Source organism: Tupaia chinensis, unplaced genomic scaffold (genome assembly GCF_000334495.1).
Source record: "Tupaia chinensis unplaced genomic scaffold, TupChi_1.0 Scaffold000539_1, whole genome shotgun sequence".
Taxonomy (NCBI): Eukaryota; Metazoa; Chordata; class Mammalia; order Scandentia; family Tupaiidae; genus Tupaia; species Tupaia belangeri.
This window is the reverse complement of record NW_006160052.1, coordinates 3018101-3035471: the sequence shown is the minus strand read 5'-3', so window position 1 is coordinate 3035471 and position 17371 is coordinate 3018101. Positions and strand designations below refer to the sequence as shown.

Here is a 17371-nt window from a genome sequence, read left to right as displayed (position 1 = left end):
AAGCAGGTCTGAGACCAGGCAGTTAGGGATCCATTGACAGCACATGGACGAGCCCTGGCCGGACTGATCAAGTTGCTGGTCTCATTGCTGCTGACACTTAGTGGCCTCGTGTCGCCCTGCCGCCCAGCACTGCTGTCTGGAACACAGGCTTCCAGGCCAGGTGGGAGATCAGGAACCAGACTCTGGCCAACTGTGTGGTTCGAGTCTAGGACCAGGCCACTTGAAAGACACACTAGGCGGGACCAGCAGATGGCATAGTGATTATATCACTGGACTTCCACATGGCCAACCACAGTTCAAGTCCCGGACCTGGTAGCTTGAAACTCATGCTGGGCATGTATGTATGCATACCCAAAATCCAAGAGGAGAGTGGAGGAGAAGGGATTGCAGCATGGCCATCCCTTCTTGGGGGTGATTTCTCGCTTTCTGTCTTTCTGTCTGTCTGTCTCTCCAGTGAGCACATGCACCCTATAGCAAAAATCTCTCTTGAAAGAGAAAATTGCCCTATTTTCTGTTGATGAGGATGTGTATAGTATTCTCAACTGGGCTGAGGTGTATATCACGCTGGGTAAAGTCTCTGTACAATCTAAATGATGTATAGCAGTTAAATGTATAAATAATAATAAAGAAAATAAATAAAAGAGGAAAAAAGAAAGAAAACCTATTGGTGTGTGTGCACGTGTGCCCAAGATCCCCAGAGGAGAAAGGAGGAAAAGGGACTGCAGCGTGGCCATTCCTCCCAGGTGGGGGGGTGTTTTCTCACTTTCTGTCTCTGTCTCTCTGGTGAGCACTCATGCCCTACAGCTAAAATCCCGCTTTAAAAGAGAAAGAAAGAAAAGCACGTTGGTGCGTGTGCATGCCTGCCCCTCATCTCTGGAGGAGGGTGGAGGAGAAGGAGGTGGCGTGGCCATTCTCTCTGGGTGGGGATTTCTGGCTCACAAGTGCTTGTGCCCTACAGCAAAATTAAAAAGCAAACCAAACAAATATAAAAAGAATCAGACTCATTTCCAGAACATAGTGAATCAGTTGTTCCACTTCCTGTATTTCCCTTTTTCTGGGGCTCCTGGAGGGGTGTGGTGGTACTTTAGTGGTCTTTGGGGACTTGGTGGTGCCAGGGGCGATTGCCTTCCATCGGCAGGCCCTGACAAGTTTGTCTCCAGAATGCATAGACCCAGATGAGTCACTGTCATCTAGAGACGCGTGCTTCTTGGCACGTCTCCCGAAGATCCCTGACTGCTGAGATGCTGTTCCCTCTGGCTTTGGTGCTAGTTGAACGCTATAAACCAGAGGTCCCGGCTCCTAGCTCTGGATGCACATGTGACGCAGCCTGGGCCAATTAGAGCTCTTCCCTGGGCTTCTCACACTGAAATGAGGAAAGAAGCTTCTTCCACTCCAGTGCGGAAGCTGAGATGTGAGACTGGGAGCGCTGCCAGTTCGAACCTTGTGAAGAAGGGTGATGTGAGAGAACACGGCCGACAGGGAAGGGAGGAAGAGAGAAGGAAAATGAAGTCCTGACAACTTCCTGGGTCGGAACCCTGGTTCCAACACCCGGGAGGCCTGGCTGCGTATTTGCTGTTCCTGCAGTTTGGACATCTGAGCCAATTACTCCCTCCCCGGGCTCAGGTGCGATGCTTGTCATTTGCAACCACAGAGTTCCGGTTCGCACAGCCTCCACTGCCATCGGAATCGCTTCTTTGACGGTATATTGAACTCCCACCCGCCCGTCTTCCTCTTTTCCTGGAAACAAGCACTGAGGAGTGGAGAGGGCCTTCTTCTTCCTCATCGTCACTCGCGGCGGCAGCTACAACTGCGGCCGAGCACCTGCTCTTCCCAGCACTGTCATGGGCACGGAGGGAGAAGGGCCTGCGTGTGAGGGCCTCTGCCTTCTTGGCGTTTCTGTGTTCATCAAATAGAAAAAATGCCGAGGGCACGGAGCACATGCTGAGCGCAGAGCTTTTTCAGACGCAAGACACAAATCAATCAGTCCGCATGGAGTTTTTACAGAACACAACTCATCACCGAAGATTATTCTGACCTTTTGGTACCAAACATCTCTTTCTTGGAAAACCATTCACTGCTTAGGACAAAAGGTTTTTTCTCTTTCATTTTAAAGTTACTTCTTCAATACAGCACTCTATTTGTGGGGCCTTCACCCTGGCCAGCTCCTAAATCAAGATCGCCTGTGGTCATGATTGGTTATTTTTCTGGGGTGTTTCTTCCCACCTTATGCAGTTTGCTCCCCGATGGAACCCCAGAATCTCATCATACCCAGAGTCCTCCCATTACCAAAGTCTCCATTTCTTTACGTTAATATTTGGCCTCTGAATCTGTCCTATCTCAGGAGACAATCTGTGACTCTCCTGTTTCAATACCTTCCCCCATGTATTCTGGTCCTATGTAACTTCAATGGCTCTCAAAGAATTCAATGTGTAAAAGAAAGAAAGCACGGCACACATTTCTGGAGAAGTGAACTGTGCTCAAGGGCGTGCATTCAAAATGGGAGGCATTTGTATATGGCTGGAAAGGAAAGAAAAAAGGAAGGATGAGTAGAAAAATGGGGCTTTTAGGGACCAGCAGTTAGCATAATGGCTGTGTCGCTGGACTCCCATGTAGCCAACCACAGTTTGAGTCCCAAACCCGATGGCTTAAACTCACACCGGGTGTGTGTGCGTGCGTGCCCAAGATCCCGAGAGGAGAATGGAGGAGAAGGGATTGCGGTGTGGCCATCCCCCCTGGGGGGTGATTTCTCGCTTTCTGTCTCTCTGTCTCTCTCTGTCTTTCTGGCGAGCACACACGCCCTATAGCAAACACCTCTCCAAAAAAAAGAAAAAAAAAAAAGAAAAATAGGGTTTTCTGGAACCCCTGTATTTCTTATTACCTTTCTAACCTCTGCCCAGACCCTCAGATATTCTGAGACACAAATACAAACCCAACTGGAGCCAGGATTCCGTTGGGGAGACCTGTCTACTGTGAATTCAAATGGCTCTCCTAAAGAATTCCACTGATTTATGGGTCATCCTTTTTACTACTTTCCAGGGATAAATTCCTCTCCCCTTTGGTCTGAAATGATAGGTCACGATTATCTACATTCTTTTCCAAGAACTTAGCAGGTGAAAAACAATTTCTCACAGTTCCGTGGGTCAGGAATTTGGGCAGGGTTCAGCTGGGTGGTTCTTCTGCTCCACATGGTATCAGCTGGTATCACTCACTTGGCTCTTTTCAAGTGTCAAATGGGCTGAGCTGGAAGGTCTCAGAGCTCTCCGACATGGCCTCGCCGGGCATTATCTTGGGATTCTTCAGAACATGGTGTCCTCAAAGTAGTCAAGTTTCTTACATGTTAACTGGTTTAGCCTGGAGACAAAGTAGAAGCTGCTAAATCTCCTACAGGCTAGGCCCAGAACTGACCCAAGATCACTTCTACCATATTCTGCTCATCAAAACAAGTCACAAAACCAACCTAGATCCAAGAGAAGGGAAACAGAACCTGCCCCTTGACGGGTGGAGTAACACATGCTTGCAGAGAGGAAAAGCAATGATGGCGGCCATACATATAAACAAGGCAAACACCTTATGGGATTGGATACCACTGAGGGAAAACAAGGCCATTACCCATTGTGTGCCTCTGTGTGAGCATCTCAACAAAATAGTAGGATAAAAATTGAAACTACCCAAAATAATGTAAAGTGCTTTGTTGAAGGTGATGGATATGATAGCATCATTGACCTGATTATTACACACAGCACTCAATGAAAAACCATATTGTACCCCCCACAAAGATGTGCAACACTTAAACATGAATAAGAAATTATAACATAAAAATTTAAAACCAAGACAATGGCCATTTTTAGAGACTGTCTATAACTTAGAAGGCACACGATCTTGCTCATTTCTTAGCCATAGATTAGCCCCCACCTATAGGCTGCTGTTCTCATCTTCAGCATTTCTTCTCAGTCTCTTTTTATTCCCCCAAAGGTCATCTCGCCTCACAACCTCCACTCTAAGACCTGACACCTCCCTTACGTTCAACATTCATTCTCTCTGAAATACTCGTTTCAGGAAACTGGATTCCCAAGTAGTGACCCCAAACTAATTTTTATTAAACCTTATTCTCATTGTTTGTTCTGTTATGCTAATGATCATTTAAAACTTGTATTTAAGACTGACAGCCCTTTAGACTAGGGCTTGGCAGTCTCTTTCTGTAAAGAGCCAGATGGTAAATGTTTTCCGTTTGGGGGCCATACAGTCTCTGTAACAAGTACTCGGCGCTGCTGTTTAGCAAAAGCAGCCATAGATAATACGCAAACAAGGATGCCTGTGTTCCAATACGGCTTTATTTAGGGCCCAGCCACAGGGGCGCTCTGCGTGATGCTAGGGGCCACGTGGGGAAACTCCCAGTTCTACCTGGGCGTGCCAGGCGTGCCCACGGGTGTGCTTGTGATCCCGGCTACTGCAGGGCCGGGAGAGGATCACAGCGTGCGGACCCTGTCAAGGATGCCTCTCTCTCTCTCTCCCTCTCTCTCTCTTTTTCTCTCATGGGGCAAATAAATAAACTTTAAAAAGAAAAGAAACAGAAAACTGTGTTTGCAACAATAGGCCGAAGGTCAGATTTGGCCCACTGGTCGTAGTTTGCAGACAAGTACTCGGCGCTGCTGTTTAGCAAAAGCAGCCATAGATAATACGCAAACAAGGATGCCTGTGTTCCAATACGGCTTTATTTAGGGCCCAGCCACAGGGGCGCTCTGCGTGATGCTAGGGGCCACGTGGGGAAACTCCCAGTTCTACCTGGGCGTGCCAGGCGTGCCCACGGGTGTGCTTGTGATCCCGGCTACTGCAGGGCCGGGAGAGGATCACAGCGTGCGGACCCTGTCAAGGATGCCTCTCTCTCTCTCTCCCTCTCTCTCTCTTTTTCTCTCATGGGGCAAATAAATAAACTTTAAAAAGAAAAGAAACAGAAAACTGTGTTTGCAACAATAGGCCGAAGGTCAGATTTGGCCCACTGGTCGTAGTTTGCAGATCCCTGCTTTAGACCAAGGTGTAAGTTTCTTGCCATTTATTTTATCTGACTAGCTGACAGTCAGAAAGCCACTTTTCTTTAAAACACACCTTTATCTATAAACTGAAGGCACTGAAGTGGCTATGAGTAAAATATCACGTCATGCCCGTAGTTGTGAAAATGCAACACATCTTTAAAAATCTTTGGAGGAAATGCCCCACATGGCCACGAGATGGGATTATTTCTCTGTGATACCATCTGGGAGTCTTATCAATAGGCAGGTGATGTGAGTCTTCCCAGGCCTGCAGACCCCCTTCCCACGTGTCTCTGTTTCTACATGGGTCACACTCTTCATGCTCATGGCTGCGTTTTTCTCTCTCCACGTATAGGCTCTCCTGTCCCTCATTTACCATTTCGATATATTCTGCATCCATATCTTGCATTCGTGTCTTAATGAAAACAAGGTCCCTTTTCTTAATTTTCAAAATCAATGGCATATTTTCTATACCTTTCAAATCCTAAGAAGAAAGGTTTTATCGATGTGAAAGAAGATACCCCCATGGAAGTTAACAGTAGCTGGCGTAGCGTAGGTGCTCTATCATTACGTGTTTTCACCTATTTTTCTATTTTGCTTTCCCTATGTGACTGCCTAAGTGACACTTTTCTTTTTTTGGCGGTGCGGAGAGGTTTTTGCTATAGGGCGCGTGCACTCGCCAGACAGACAGAGAGAGACAGAGAGACAGAAGACGAGAAATCACCCCCTGGGGGGATGGCCACACCACAATCCCTTCTCCTCCATTCTCCTCTTGGGATCTTGGGCATGCATGCACATGCACCCGGCATGAGTTTAAGCCACTGGGTCTGGGACTCGAACCGTGGTCTAAGTGACACTTTTCTACAGGAGTCTGTGATTCTTTTTTTTTTTTAGAGGTTTTTGCTATAGGGCGCATTCGCTAGCCAGACAGAGACAGAAAGTGAGAAATCACCTCTCAAGGGGGATGGCCATGCCACAATCCCTTCTCCTCTATTCTCCTCTCAGGATCTTGGGCACACATGCACACGCGCCCGGCATGAGTTTTAAGCCACCAGGTCCGGGACTTGAACCGGGAGTTCGGTGACATAGCCACTACGCTAACTGCTGGTCCCATGAGTCCGCGATTCTCACTCGCAAAGAAGTTGATCTGCTGTTATCCTCCCCCGCCCTTGCCCAGGACACCAACTCTTGGCATCCACTTTCTCATGACTATCTTGGGAATTCATGAGAGTGAAGGGTCAAAGGCCAAACGAGTGTGAGAGCTGCACCTTCTGTCCACTCCTGTGCCTTCCCCGCCTCCCTTCTCTCCCATCCATTGTCCAAGGGTCCTGAGTGCTCTCTGTGCACAAGAGGCTGAGGGGACAGAAGCGAACCAGGAAGACACAGTGACTACCCGCATGAGCTTAGGCACCCTGGGAGAAATGGCAAGACATCAGGAATGAGCCAGACTAGGGAACTTAGCGATGGTCGGAATCCCAGAGAAGGGGAGAGGCCTCTGAGGAGCTGCCCATTGGTGAGAGACCCTGGGGAGAGAAGGGGCCATCTGTGGGAGACAGCAGGAGGGAAGTGGAGGGAGGCTGCTCCGGACAGAGTGCCTGGGCCCTCAGGAGAGTGAGCATGCACCTGCTAGACTGCAGGGGGCTGGAAGCGGACCACGCACCTGGAGGAAGGTGCGGTAGGAGAGCAGACCCAGCTAGGCTTCCACGCCAGGAACCGCCCTGGTCCGGGTTTCATTCTGACCCCGTGGGAGACCACCGAAGGGTTCTAGGGAGGACGACGTGATCTAATGTACGCGTTACCAAGGTGGCTCGGATTAGACATGGGGGGTGGCAGTGAGGAAACAGGGACAGGAGGCTCCGGGGCTGGTGGGGGGGAGGCGGGAGGGGGAGAAAGGACTGGGATATCTGGAGAGGTGGAAATGACAGGATTGCCCGTGATTTAGGGGTGAATCAAGGCCGAGTGGGGGCCCAGGTGGCTGGGGTGCCGGTTTGGGGAGGAAGGGGCTGTACGATCACACCTCCTCAAGGACCCGTCCCATCAGCCATGGCTGTGGGATGCACACGGCCACGTGTCAGGAAGGGAGTGGGGCACGTGAGTCCTGGCTGGGACTGGGGACTCGGGTGGAGACATAAATCCAGGAGTCATCAGTCACGGGAACGACTACTGTCCCTGGTGAAAGGGAGACAATGGAGGGAACGGGCTGGGACCAGGCTGGAGACTCTGACGCTGAGAGCAGGCACAGAAGGAAGAGCCTAAGAGGGGGAGAAGCAGTGGGAGAGCAGGGAGGCCAGACCCAGCACCGGGCCCAAGTGGAGAGGCCTCTGCAAGTGGCCGGGTCACGTGGGAGAGCAGGGAGGCCAGACCCAGCACCAGGGCCCAAGTGGAGGGGCCTTTGTGAGTGGCTGGGCCACATGGGAGGCCCAGGTTCTGTTCCCCGCCCAGTCTAAAGAGGCTGCAAGGGGCGGAGTGTGTGTGTGGCCCTGGCTGACTTAAAGCTGGGGCAGGGGATCACAATGTGGTGAGACCCTGTCAAAAACACTTTTCTCGCTCTCATTCAACAACAACAACAAAAAGAATCTAGGGCCAAGAGAAGATGTTAAGAGGGGAGTGGGGGGGTGGCAGAGAGACAGAGGACATAACGGGCATCCCTGGAAGTGGCCATGGATGACAGCCAAAGCAGCATGGTGGCGTGGGCGGGAGGTGGTGGCGTGGGAAACGGTGGGGTGCGGCTCTTCTGAGACGTTGGCCACAGAGGGCAGTGACGGCGTCCCCCGCAGAGTTGGGCCCCGTGAGAAATACTAGAGCGTGTTCCGTAACTCAAACAGGATTGCTGGAGCGTGCGAGGTTGTGCGAGGCTTGGTTTGTTTTGTGTAACGATGAGACCTGCGATTGTGTAACTCTTCACAGTTTACCAAGTGTTGTCGCTCACACTCACACACGTCATACCTCACAGCCACCGTGCTGCAGGTGAGGACGTGGAAGTGACAAGCTCAGGTCAGAGCCAGGAGGGGACAGGGCCAGGGCGGCCCACAACCATCACTCCTCCCTCCCCACAGCTGTCCCAATGGACTGGCACCAGATTGGACAGCGTGAGGGACGGGTGTCTCTCAAGCACTTTGCACTGCCACCGAGCAGCCACTTCCACCTGCTGGCCCACCCTGTGGCATTCGGAAGCTAGAGGAACTTCTCCAGCGGCCTTGTCCCATCTCCTGGCCTTGTTTACCTGAGCTTCGAAGCCTCCGGAATTTCTGGGCGTGCCCACCAAGCTCTGGCAGGTGTCAGAGAGGAAACCAGTGATCCCCTGGGGCTCACATCCGGTTCCTCAGTCTGTCGGTGTGGAGGCTGACACCACAGAGTGCCCTCAGGCAAGTCACCTGACCACTGGGACCAGCAGGTGGTGTGGTGGTTAAGGCGCTGGACACTCCCACATGGCCAATCACGGTGTGAGTCCCGGACCTGGTGGCTTGCTTTCCCACTTTCTCTCTCTCTCTCTCTCTCTCTCTCTCTCTCTCTCTCTCTCTCTCTCTCTCTCTCTCTCTCTCTCTCTCTCTCTCTCTCTCTCTCTCTCTCTCTCTCTCTCTCTCTCTCTCTCTCTCTCTCTCTCTCTCTCTCTCTCTCTCTCTCTCTCTCTCTCTCTCTCTCTCTCTCTCTCTCTCTCTCTCTCTCTCTCTCTCTCTCTCTCTCTCTCTCTCTCTCTCTCTCTCTCTCTCTCTCTCTCTCTCTCTCTCTCTCTCTCTCTCTCTCTCTCTCTCTCTCTCTCTCTCTCTCTCTCTCTCTCTCTCTCTCTCTCTCTCTCTCTCTCTCTCTCTCTCTCTCTCTCTCTCTCTCTCTCTCTCTCTCTCTCTCTCTCTCTCTCTCTCTCTCTCTCTCTCTCTCTCTCTCTCTCTCTCTCTCTCTCTCTCTCTCTCTCTCTCTCTCTCTCTCTCTCTCTCTCTCTCTCTCTCTCTCTCTCTCTCTCTCTCTCTCTCTCTCTCTCTCTCTCTCTCTCTCTCTCTCTCTCTCTCTCTCTCTCTCTCTCTCTCTCTCTCTCTCTCTCTCTCTCTCTCTCTCTCTCTCTCTCTCTCTCTCTCTCTCTCTCTCTCTCTCTCTCTCTCTCTCTCTCTCTCTCTCTCTCTCTCTCTCTCTCTCTCTCTCTCTCTCTCTCTCTCTCTCTCTCTCTCTCTCTCTCTCTCTCTCTCTCTCTCTCTCTCTCTCTCTCTCTCTCTCTCTCTCTCTCTCTCTCTCTCTCTCTCTCTCTCTCTCTCTCTCTCTCTCTCTCTCTCTCTCTCTCTCTCTCTCTCTCTCTCTCTCTCTCTCTCTCTCTCTCTCTCTCTCTCTCTCTCTCTCTCTCTCTCTCTCTCTCTCTGTCTCTGTCTCTGTCTGGTCAAATTAAAATAAAGGAATGAATCAATAACATTAAATAAATAATTCTTTAAAAATAAAAAAGTTTCCACATCTGTAAGACAGAGTGTTCGAGGACACGTAGTCAAGAGTGTCATGATGGAATGAGAGCGGGCATGCAGTGCTCAGGACGGTGCTGGGCGTCTGACTGCTCTGCTACCACTGCCCTGTGCTTCCTATCACTCATTCACGCGGCCTTTCACCCAGCCACTCACCGGTCGTTCACCCACTCACTCATTCACCCACTCACTCATTCATTCACCCACTCACCAGTCGTTCACCCACTCACTCATTCGTTCACCCACCCAGTCATTCGTTCACCCACTCACTCATTCGTTCACCCACTCACTCATTCGTTCACCCACTCACTCATGCATTCAGCCAGTCACTCATGCGTTCACCCACTCACTCATTCGCTAACCCACCCAGTCATTCACCCACTCACTCATTTGTTCACCCACTCACTCATTCATTCACCCACTCACTCATTCATTCACCCAGTCAGTCATTCATTCTTTCACCCATTAATTTATTCATTCATTCGCCCAGTCACTCATTCATTCACTCACCCAGTCACTCATGCATTCACCCAGTCACTCATTCATTCGCCCAGTCATTCATTTGTTCATTCGCCCAGTCACTCATTCATTCACTCACCCAGTCACTCATGCATTCACCCAGTCACTCATTCATTTGCTCACCCTCTCATTCATTCATTCATTCACCCAGTCACTCATTCATGCACCCACCCAGTCACTCATTCATTTGCACAGTCACTCATTTGTTCGCTCACCCATTCGTTCGTTCATTTATTCATTCATTCGCCCAGTCATTCATTCATTTACCCAGTCACGCATTCATTTGCTCACCCTTTTTTTCATTCATTCATTCGCCCAGTCACCCATTTATTCGCCCACCCAGTCATTTATTCACCCAGTCACTCATTCGTTCGCCAGCCCAGTCACTCATTGGCACCCCAGGCAGACGTTGTCCGGCACCTTCTGTGTGCAGAGCTGCCCCAGGCACAGCAGAGGCAGCGCTACAGCCACTCCACGTGCTTCCCGGGCTCAGAAGCACATTGTTTGTTTGTTCTAAATTTTTTTCTTTATTCATAATAGAGAGTGTATAGGCACATGAGAGTGACAGGGAGAGAGCACCCCAGTAGGGCCTGGTCATGCCACAGTCCTTCCTCCGATCCCCCATTCTGTGAGGGCCCTGGGCGTGCGCGTCTGGCACGCTGCTGTGGGAGCCGGGATTTGGACCCCAGTAGGCCGTGTGGACTCCTACTTCCTCGGCACAGCCCTTAGCTTCTGGCCCACGCAGCTCGTGTTGTACCGAGCGTGCACGTGAGCGGTATCGGAGCAGACAACTGCCCTCGCCGGATAGTGAGGCACAAAATGCTAGGAGGAGGTCACATCCAGCCAGGATGTGGGCTTTGCGGGGACAGGAGGACAAGAGAGCGTGCTCCCCAGGAGGGGTGGCTGCAGCTGACCAAAGACACAGGCACCGGCAAGGCAGGACGCATCCCAGGAGGTGAGGCAGCGAGTGGAACAGCAGCTCTGGAGAAGTGGGGCGGGAACGAGCTGGTTCTCCCAGGGACAGTCGGGCAGCTCTGAGCGTCACTCCAGCAGGCCGGGCAGAGGGAGCTGGTGGAGGGGAGGGTGGCAGGTGGCACCACTGCGCCCTGGCCTTGCACCACAGTTACCAAGATCCCAGCCTTGGCTGATGTCCGGCTTCTGCCTACAGTCCCTAGGGACGGTTGGGAGACCAGAGCAGATTCGGGGCCCTCTGGGGTCACTCCTTCAGAAAGTGAACAGTGACCCAGCCTGGCAGCCTCCCTTTGTACTCCCCAAGTTCTCCAGAGCCATCTGCTTCCCCAGGGCCAGCCCATGGGTGCAGGGACCCTGTGTGTGGCCCAGCCACTCCAGGATCAGGGCAGAAGGACTGGCCTCTGAGATGCAGGGAGAACGTGGTCCCTCCCCTCCCACTGGGAACTGGCTCCTGGGGAAGCCGAAGACCTTCCAGGAAGGGCAGGTGTGCGAGGCAGGAGGTCGATGCCAGACTTCATCTGGCAGTTCCTCAGCCACAGTCTGGGGGAGGGGACCTCACTCCACTCCCTCTCGGGCCACAGCCTGACTTGTGGGCCCACAGAGCTTCCAGGCCACTGGCTTGTACACGCTGGCTCTGGAATCCCATCCAGCAGCATGCCGTGGGGTGTGGTGGGCGAGATGAAAGAGCACCACGGAACTGCAGAGTGAGGGCCCAGAGCCACAGCCCCATCGCTGCATCTGTCCACACGTGCCATGACCCTCCGACGTGGCCCTGCTCTCTCATTTTACAAAAGCGAAGCCCAGCCCCTAGACGGGAGAACTAACGAGCCTGAGGTCACCAGCCTCACCTCTGGCACAGCTAGGACCTTGAAGAAGCAGAGGGGAGTGTGAGAAGGTGCTTTGTAAACTGCGAAGTGCTATAGACGTGTGGGTTATCACGGTCCCCGCCGTGTATGAGGTCTCAGGCATTTCTCAGGTCGCTGCTTCGGGGGAGGCTCCCAGGAACAAAGAGCACGGGACCAAAAGCGTTAGCGTCGCAGGCAGTGTGGACACGGGGTCGGACCGGGAGGCGCTGGAGAGGCAAAGGCCCAGCGCTGCCGCTTCCAGGTTGCGGGCCTGGCACCTCGCTCCCCTGGCCGCTCTGACCCTCAGTTTCCTTGTCTAGAAAACGCCTGGGACCAACAGTTAGCGTAATGGCTATGTCGCTGGACTCCCACGTAGTCGACCGCAGTTCGTGTCCCGGACCCGGTGGCTTAAACTCACGCCAGGCATGTGTGCATGCGTGCCCAAGATCCCGAGAGGAGAAAGGAGGAGAAGGGATTGCAGCGTGGCCATCCCCCCTGGGGGGTGATTTCTCGCTTTCTGTCTCTTCGTCTCTCTCTGTCTGTCTGGCGAGCACACGCGCCCTTTAGCAAAAACCTCTAAAAAAAGAAAGAAAGAAAGAAAGAAAGAGAGAGAGAGAGAGAGAGAGGAAGGAAGGAAGGAAGGAAGGAAGGAAGGAAGGAAGGAAGGAAGGAAGGAAGGAAGGAAGGAAGGAAGAAAGAAAACGCCTCTCCTCCCTCCTTTCTGGGCTGATGTGAGACTCAGGTGCCACGAGGCAGGCGGAGGTGCTCTCGAGGAGCCCGATCTGAATGTGGCGGTCGGACGAGGCCAGCAGTGACGGAGCAGGGGTCCCTGAGCTCTCGGGGCCAGTGTTCACAGGCACACCCTGTCCCCAGGGCGGGAAGCAGCTGCTGGCCAGGCCAGAACCCGGGGTCTGTCTGCCCTGCCTGGCCGGTCTCCATAGGTCACGCTGCATTTGGCCACACAGCCCTGACCCTGCGTCACAGTGCCCACTCAGCCCCAGTCAGTGCCACCTCCTCCATGCACTGTGGGCGCCCCAACATCGCACTGCCTTCTGCAGCTCCCTGACGAACAGGGCCTCCCTGTTTCCAGGGCAAAGAAGGGGTGTCTTGGAAGGACCGAGGCCAGTTGGCTTTGTCTCCCCGGGTGTTCTTGGCCACCGTGCACTCGGTGAAACGTGGGTGTGAGGCTGGGACTCCACAGACGGGGTGGCCGAGCTCCTTCGAGAGCCTGGCATGCTGGTGCGCCCAGGAGGGGGTCCTGCATGGCTGTGCTGCCTGGAGGTGACCGTGGCCACGCTGCCTTCCTGGGGGCTCCTCCCCTCCAAGGGAAAGGCAAGGGGAGAAACAGGCTGAGGGACGACCCCGTCTTGTGACTCAGATGTGAGCTCTGAGGTCCATGCCAGGCACCATCGCAGGCGCTGGGGAGCAAGAGGGATGAACAGTTCACCCTCAGGAAGCTCGCACTGCAGTGGGACCTGACAGGGAAAGACCGGAATTGTGAGCTGGGTACAAGCGGCAGGGAGGGAGGGCAGCGGCGGTTACAGGGTATCAGGCGGTCGCAGGTTTCAGGAGTGTGGGCAGCAAAGGCCTCAGAGAGAAGGATTGAGTGAGGGCCCGAGGAGGTGAAGGAGAGCCAGCTGTGGGCATAATGGTTATGTTGCTGGACTCCTAAGGGGCCAACCGCGGTTCTAGTCCTGGACCCGGTAACTTGAAACTCAGCCAGGCGTGGGTGTGTGCGTGCCCAAGATCCCAGGAGGAGAATGGAGGAGAAGGGATTGCGGCATGGCCATCTCCCCGAGGGGTGATTTCTCGCTTTCCCTCTCACTGTCTCTGTCTCTGGCAAGTGCATACACCCTAAGGCAAAAATCTCTTAAAAAAAAAAAAAAGAAAAAGAAAAAACAGCAGAGGAGAGCCAGCTGTGTGGAAAGGTAGCAGGACAGAGCCCGAGCGAGACAGGAGAGCGAGCGCAGAGGCCCTGAGGAAGAACATGGCCGGGGCTCAGAGCAGAGTGGAGGCGTGCGGTGCAGGGGTGAGACAGCGGGCAAGGTGAGGGCCGGCACTTCAGTTTTGAGCTGACAGGTCGGCAGAGCTAACCTGGGAACTAGATGTGCGGCGGTCTCCCGCAGAGAGGCTGGTTTCCCCACCCCGGAGGCTTCAGGCCTGAAGCCGAGCCTCCTGCCCCCAGGGCTTATTCACATGAAGGCTCTTGGGAGAGCAGAAAGGGCCTGGGTTCGCGCCCAGCACCCGCCACTTCCTAGCTGTGTTACCTTGGGAAGGGCCCGCACCCTCTCTGAGCATCGGGGTCCTTGATGACCCTTGTCGGTTGCCCCTCTGTGAGATGGGTCCGTAAGAGCCCCCGTGGCTGCTTTTATGTGGGGCTGCAGTGCCGGGGAGTGCCGGGGGCTTATGTCAGGCTTGTGGCCGGCTGCTCCTCATGTGTCCCGCCTGGGCCCAGTCAACTCTGCACCTGGGCTCAGGGACACTCAGCCAACACCCAGGGGCCCCCGGGGCTCAGCGGCGAGGGCTCCCCGGGAACACTCTGCGGCTAGGTGGCCTCGCATGTCTCCAAGCTCCTGGCCTCACGGGTGACCTGAATGGGTGCACCTGCGCCCCCCCGACACCCCTCCCCACGCCTCCTCCAGGTACAACGGCCCCAACCTGGTCCTGAAGTACGACCGGGCCCAGAGGCGGCTGGTGAACATCGCGGTGGACCAGCGCAGCTCACCCTACTACGCGCTGCGGGACCGGCAGGGCAACGCCATCGGGGTCACGGCCTGCGACATCGACGGGGACGGCCGGGAGGAGATCTACTTCCTCAACACCAACAACGCCTTCTCAGGTAAGGACGGCCGCGGCCTCCCGCACCAGCCGGCGAGAGGGCTCTGGGGCTGGCCCTCCCCAGGCAGTCGCCTCCTTCCTCCTGCCTCCAGGACGCCCGTGTCCCTGCGGAGACCCCCAGCCCTCCTCTGGGCCTGAAGCTTGGCGTTCCTGTTTCCCGGGCCCTGGGCACGCAGAGACGGCCTCACCCTCCCGATGCGGGCAGCCCCGGTGGCCGCCCCCCATCTTCTCCGTCCCCCGCCCCTGCCACGGGTCAAGCATCACCACTCCCACTTGGGTTACCGCAGTCAGCAACGCCCCCCCATCACCCTTCGTGGTGCTTCCAGATCTTTCTGCAGTGCTTCAAAGTCCTTCAAGCCCCCAACACCATCCACCAAACTCCTGCTATGCCGTGCCACAAGCTCTGTGCCACCCTGAGGTGCCAGGTGCTGGGTGCCGACCCCTTCCTAGCCCAGAGCTGCTCAGCGAGTGTGAAGCCGAGTCCCGGGGTCTCCTGGGTCAGGGCAGGCTCCGGTCCACAGGGCGGGCAGGGCCGAGATCCTGCCACCCTGACCCGCCCGCCATGCGCCGGGACCACACTGCGTGCAGGAGCAGTGAGGGAGGCAGTGCCCCGGAGACCAAGCAATAGCAGCAGTAATAGTAACGCTGGCACTGTGAGTGGCACCTCCCATGTGCCAGCCCGAGCCAGGCCTTTCCTGCCTCACTGGCCTCACAAGGCTCCATGAGGTCGGTGCTGGTGAGGCGCAGCCTGGAATCACCCAGCCATCCGCTCCTGTGCTCAGCCACGGGACAGGTGTTTACTGAGCACCTACTTTGTACCAGTTCGGAAACTGAGGTACCAAGAGGTTACCCGACGTGCCCAAGGTCACACTGCGTGTAAGCTCCAGGATTCAAACCCAGAGGCCTGGCTCCAACCCCATCCTTGTAACCCAGACACTCAGTCCTGGGTCCTCAGGCCCTTGGGGCGAGCCTGGCTCCTGGTGGGTGCTCAGTGCTTCATGAATTGGGGGCCTGAGTTGGGCTGCAGAGCTGGGTGCTTCCTCAGGCCTGATTCTGACCCACTGGAACGAAGCCCACCCCTGTGGGTCACACCATCTGTGGGGATGTCCAAGGCCACGAGTCTCCTGGGAGTGCAGGGCCCCCCATGTCCCTGTGGGCAGGCTGGATGTGCACTGAAACCCCAGGGGGCAGGAGGCTCTGGCTGGATGAGACCTGGGGGTCAGATCTGAGCAGTCCTCTCTCTGGAGCTCACACTCAATCCTCCTAGAGGCCAGTGATGCCTGGCCATGGGCACCACCCTCCCTGACCCCACCCGCCCCACACTGGCACACACACCAGCTTCCCCAGGGCCAGTATCATCCCTAACCGATTGTCACAGGCCCCAGCCCCTAGACTGCCCCGAGTCGAGCCTGCCAGCTGCATGAATGGGAGGGGAAGAGGTTGGGGCCCGAGCCAGGGCAGGGCGGGCGCTGCTGGTGCCTGCCAGTCCTGTGCAGCCAGGAAACAATGAGCCTCAGCCCCGAGTGGTGTTTTATGGGTTTTCATCTCATCTTGCCACCAAGCGAGGCCTGAGAGATAGTAATTATCCCTACACAAATATCGGGGCATGATCACCCAGCTGGATTTACTGCCCTCTCCCACCAAGCCAAGCCTGGATCGGGGCACAATTAATTGATGGGCTGAGCAACTCTTTAATGGGGGGCAAGGTCAGGAAGGGGGCAGCAGCAAGGGATGCTTAAAGAAGGGCCAAGTCCCAAAGAAGATTCCAGAAGGCCAGACGTGAAATCGAGAAGAACCACAGTAGGGCCATGCAATGTGGGCCAGGCGCTCTGGAGGGCGGCCCCTCTCAGTCTTGGGCTGCCTCCGGAGTCCCAGAGCCGCAGCTCCAGCCCAGGCTGCAGCTAGAGCCCCCTGGGGAGGTTCCGACGCTCCAGCCAAGGGCTCCCGGGCAATCCAGCCCGGACCTCAGGGTGGGACCGAGTTACAGACAGGGAAGCTCTCCGGGTGCTCGCCACATGCAGCTGGAGGCCGGGGCTAGCTCCATCTCCGCCCAGCACTAGCCAGTACCCTCCTGTGGTCATTCACTGGGCAGGTGTTCCCTGAGCACCTGCTTAGTGCCGGGCACTCTGCCAGGGGTGGCGGGAGCCTCGGTGACGGAAACAGTCCTCTCTCTGGAGCTCACACTCAATCCTCAGCTTGCTCTTAGAGTGCCCTTGACACCCGGCTGCCTCTCAGCCTCCCCTACGCTGCTAAGGGCAGAGTCTCTGTATTGGTCGTTGTTGGCCCTCTGTGGCCCCAGCCAGGCCTCGAACGACCTAAGAGCACAATTATAATTTGGCAAATAAATCCCAGGAATGACAGCAAGCCTGAGCCATGGGCCAAAGAAGGGTAGCCAGGGGAGGGAAGACAGAGAGGCAGGCTCAACAGAGGCCCTGGGGAGGGCCTGGGCTCTCTGGGATTGAGGACCTGTTGCTTGCCAAGAGAGGTGGGGATCTGCCCCCGGGGCTGGGGTAAGGATGGCAGTGACCCTGGGCCTCAGCCCCAGACGTGCACCTCCCGGTGCGACCTTCTGTGGGTTAAGGGATGCCTGTGGGTTTGAGTTAATTTTTCAGCTGAGTGAGTCGATTGATTCATTGACAGTGGGCGGGGTGTGGAGCCGTACATTGTGTCCTGTCAGCACTTCCTTGGGTCCAGCTGGCACGGCACTCAGCCACGGCCCCCCTGCCCACTG

General features: G+C 55.1%; 1 protein-coding gene across 4 annotated transcripts in view; it reads left to right on the top strand.

Moving 5' to 3' along the window:
• Positions 1 to 17371, top strand: part of CRTAC1 (cartilage acidic protein 1) — a 183026-nt gene that overhangs the window by 106296 nt on the left and 59359 nt on the right. For all 4 annotated transcript variants that reach the window (XM_006157350.3, XM_006157352.3, XM_006157349.3 and 1 more), the window contains exon 3: positions 14445 to 14641. In XM_006157350.3, the coding sequence (XP_006157412.1) occupies positions 14445 to 14641 (197 nt within the window). The remainder of the gene's footprint in view (positions 1 to 14444; positions 14642 to 17371) is intronic.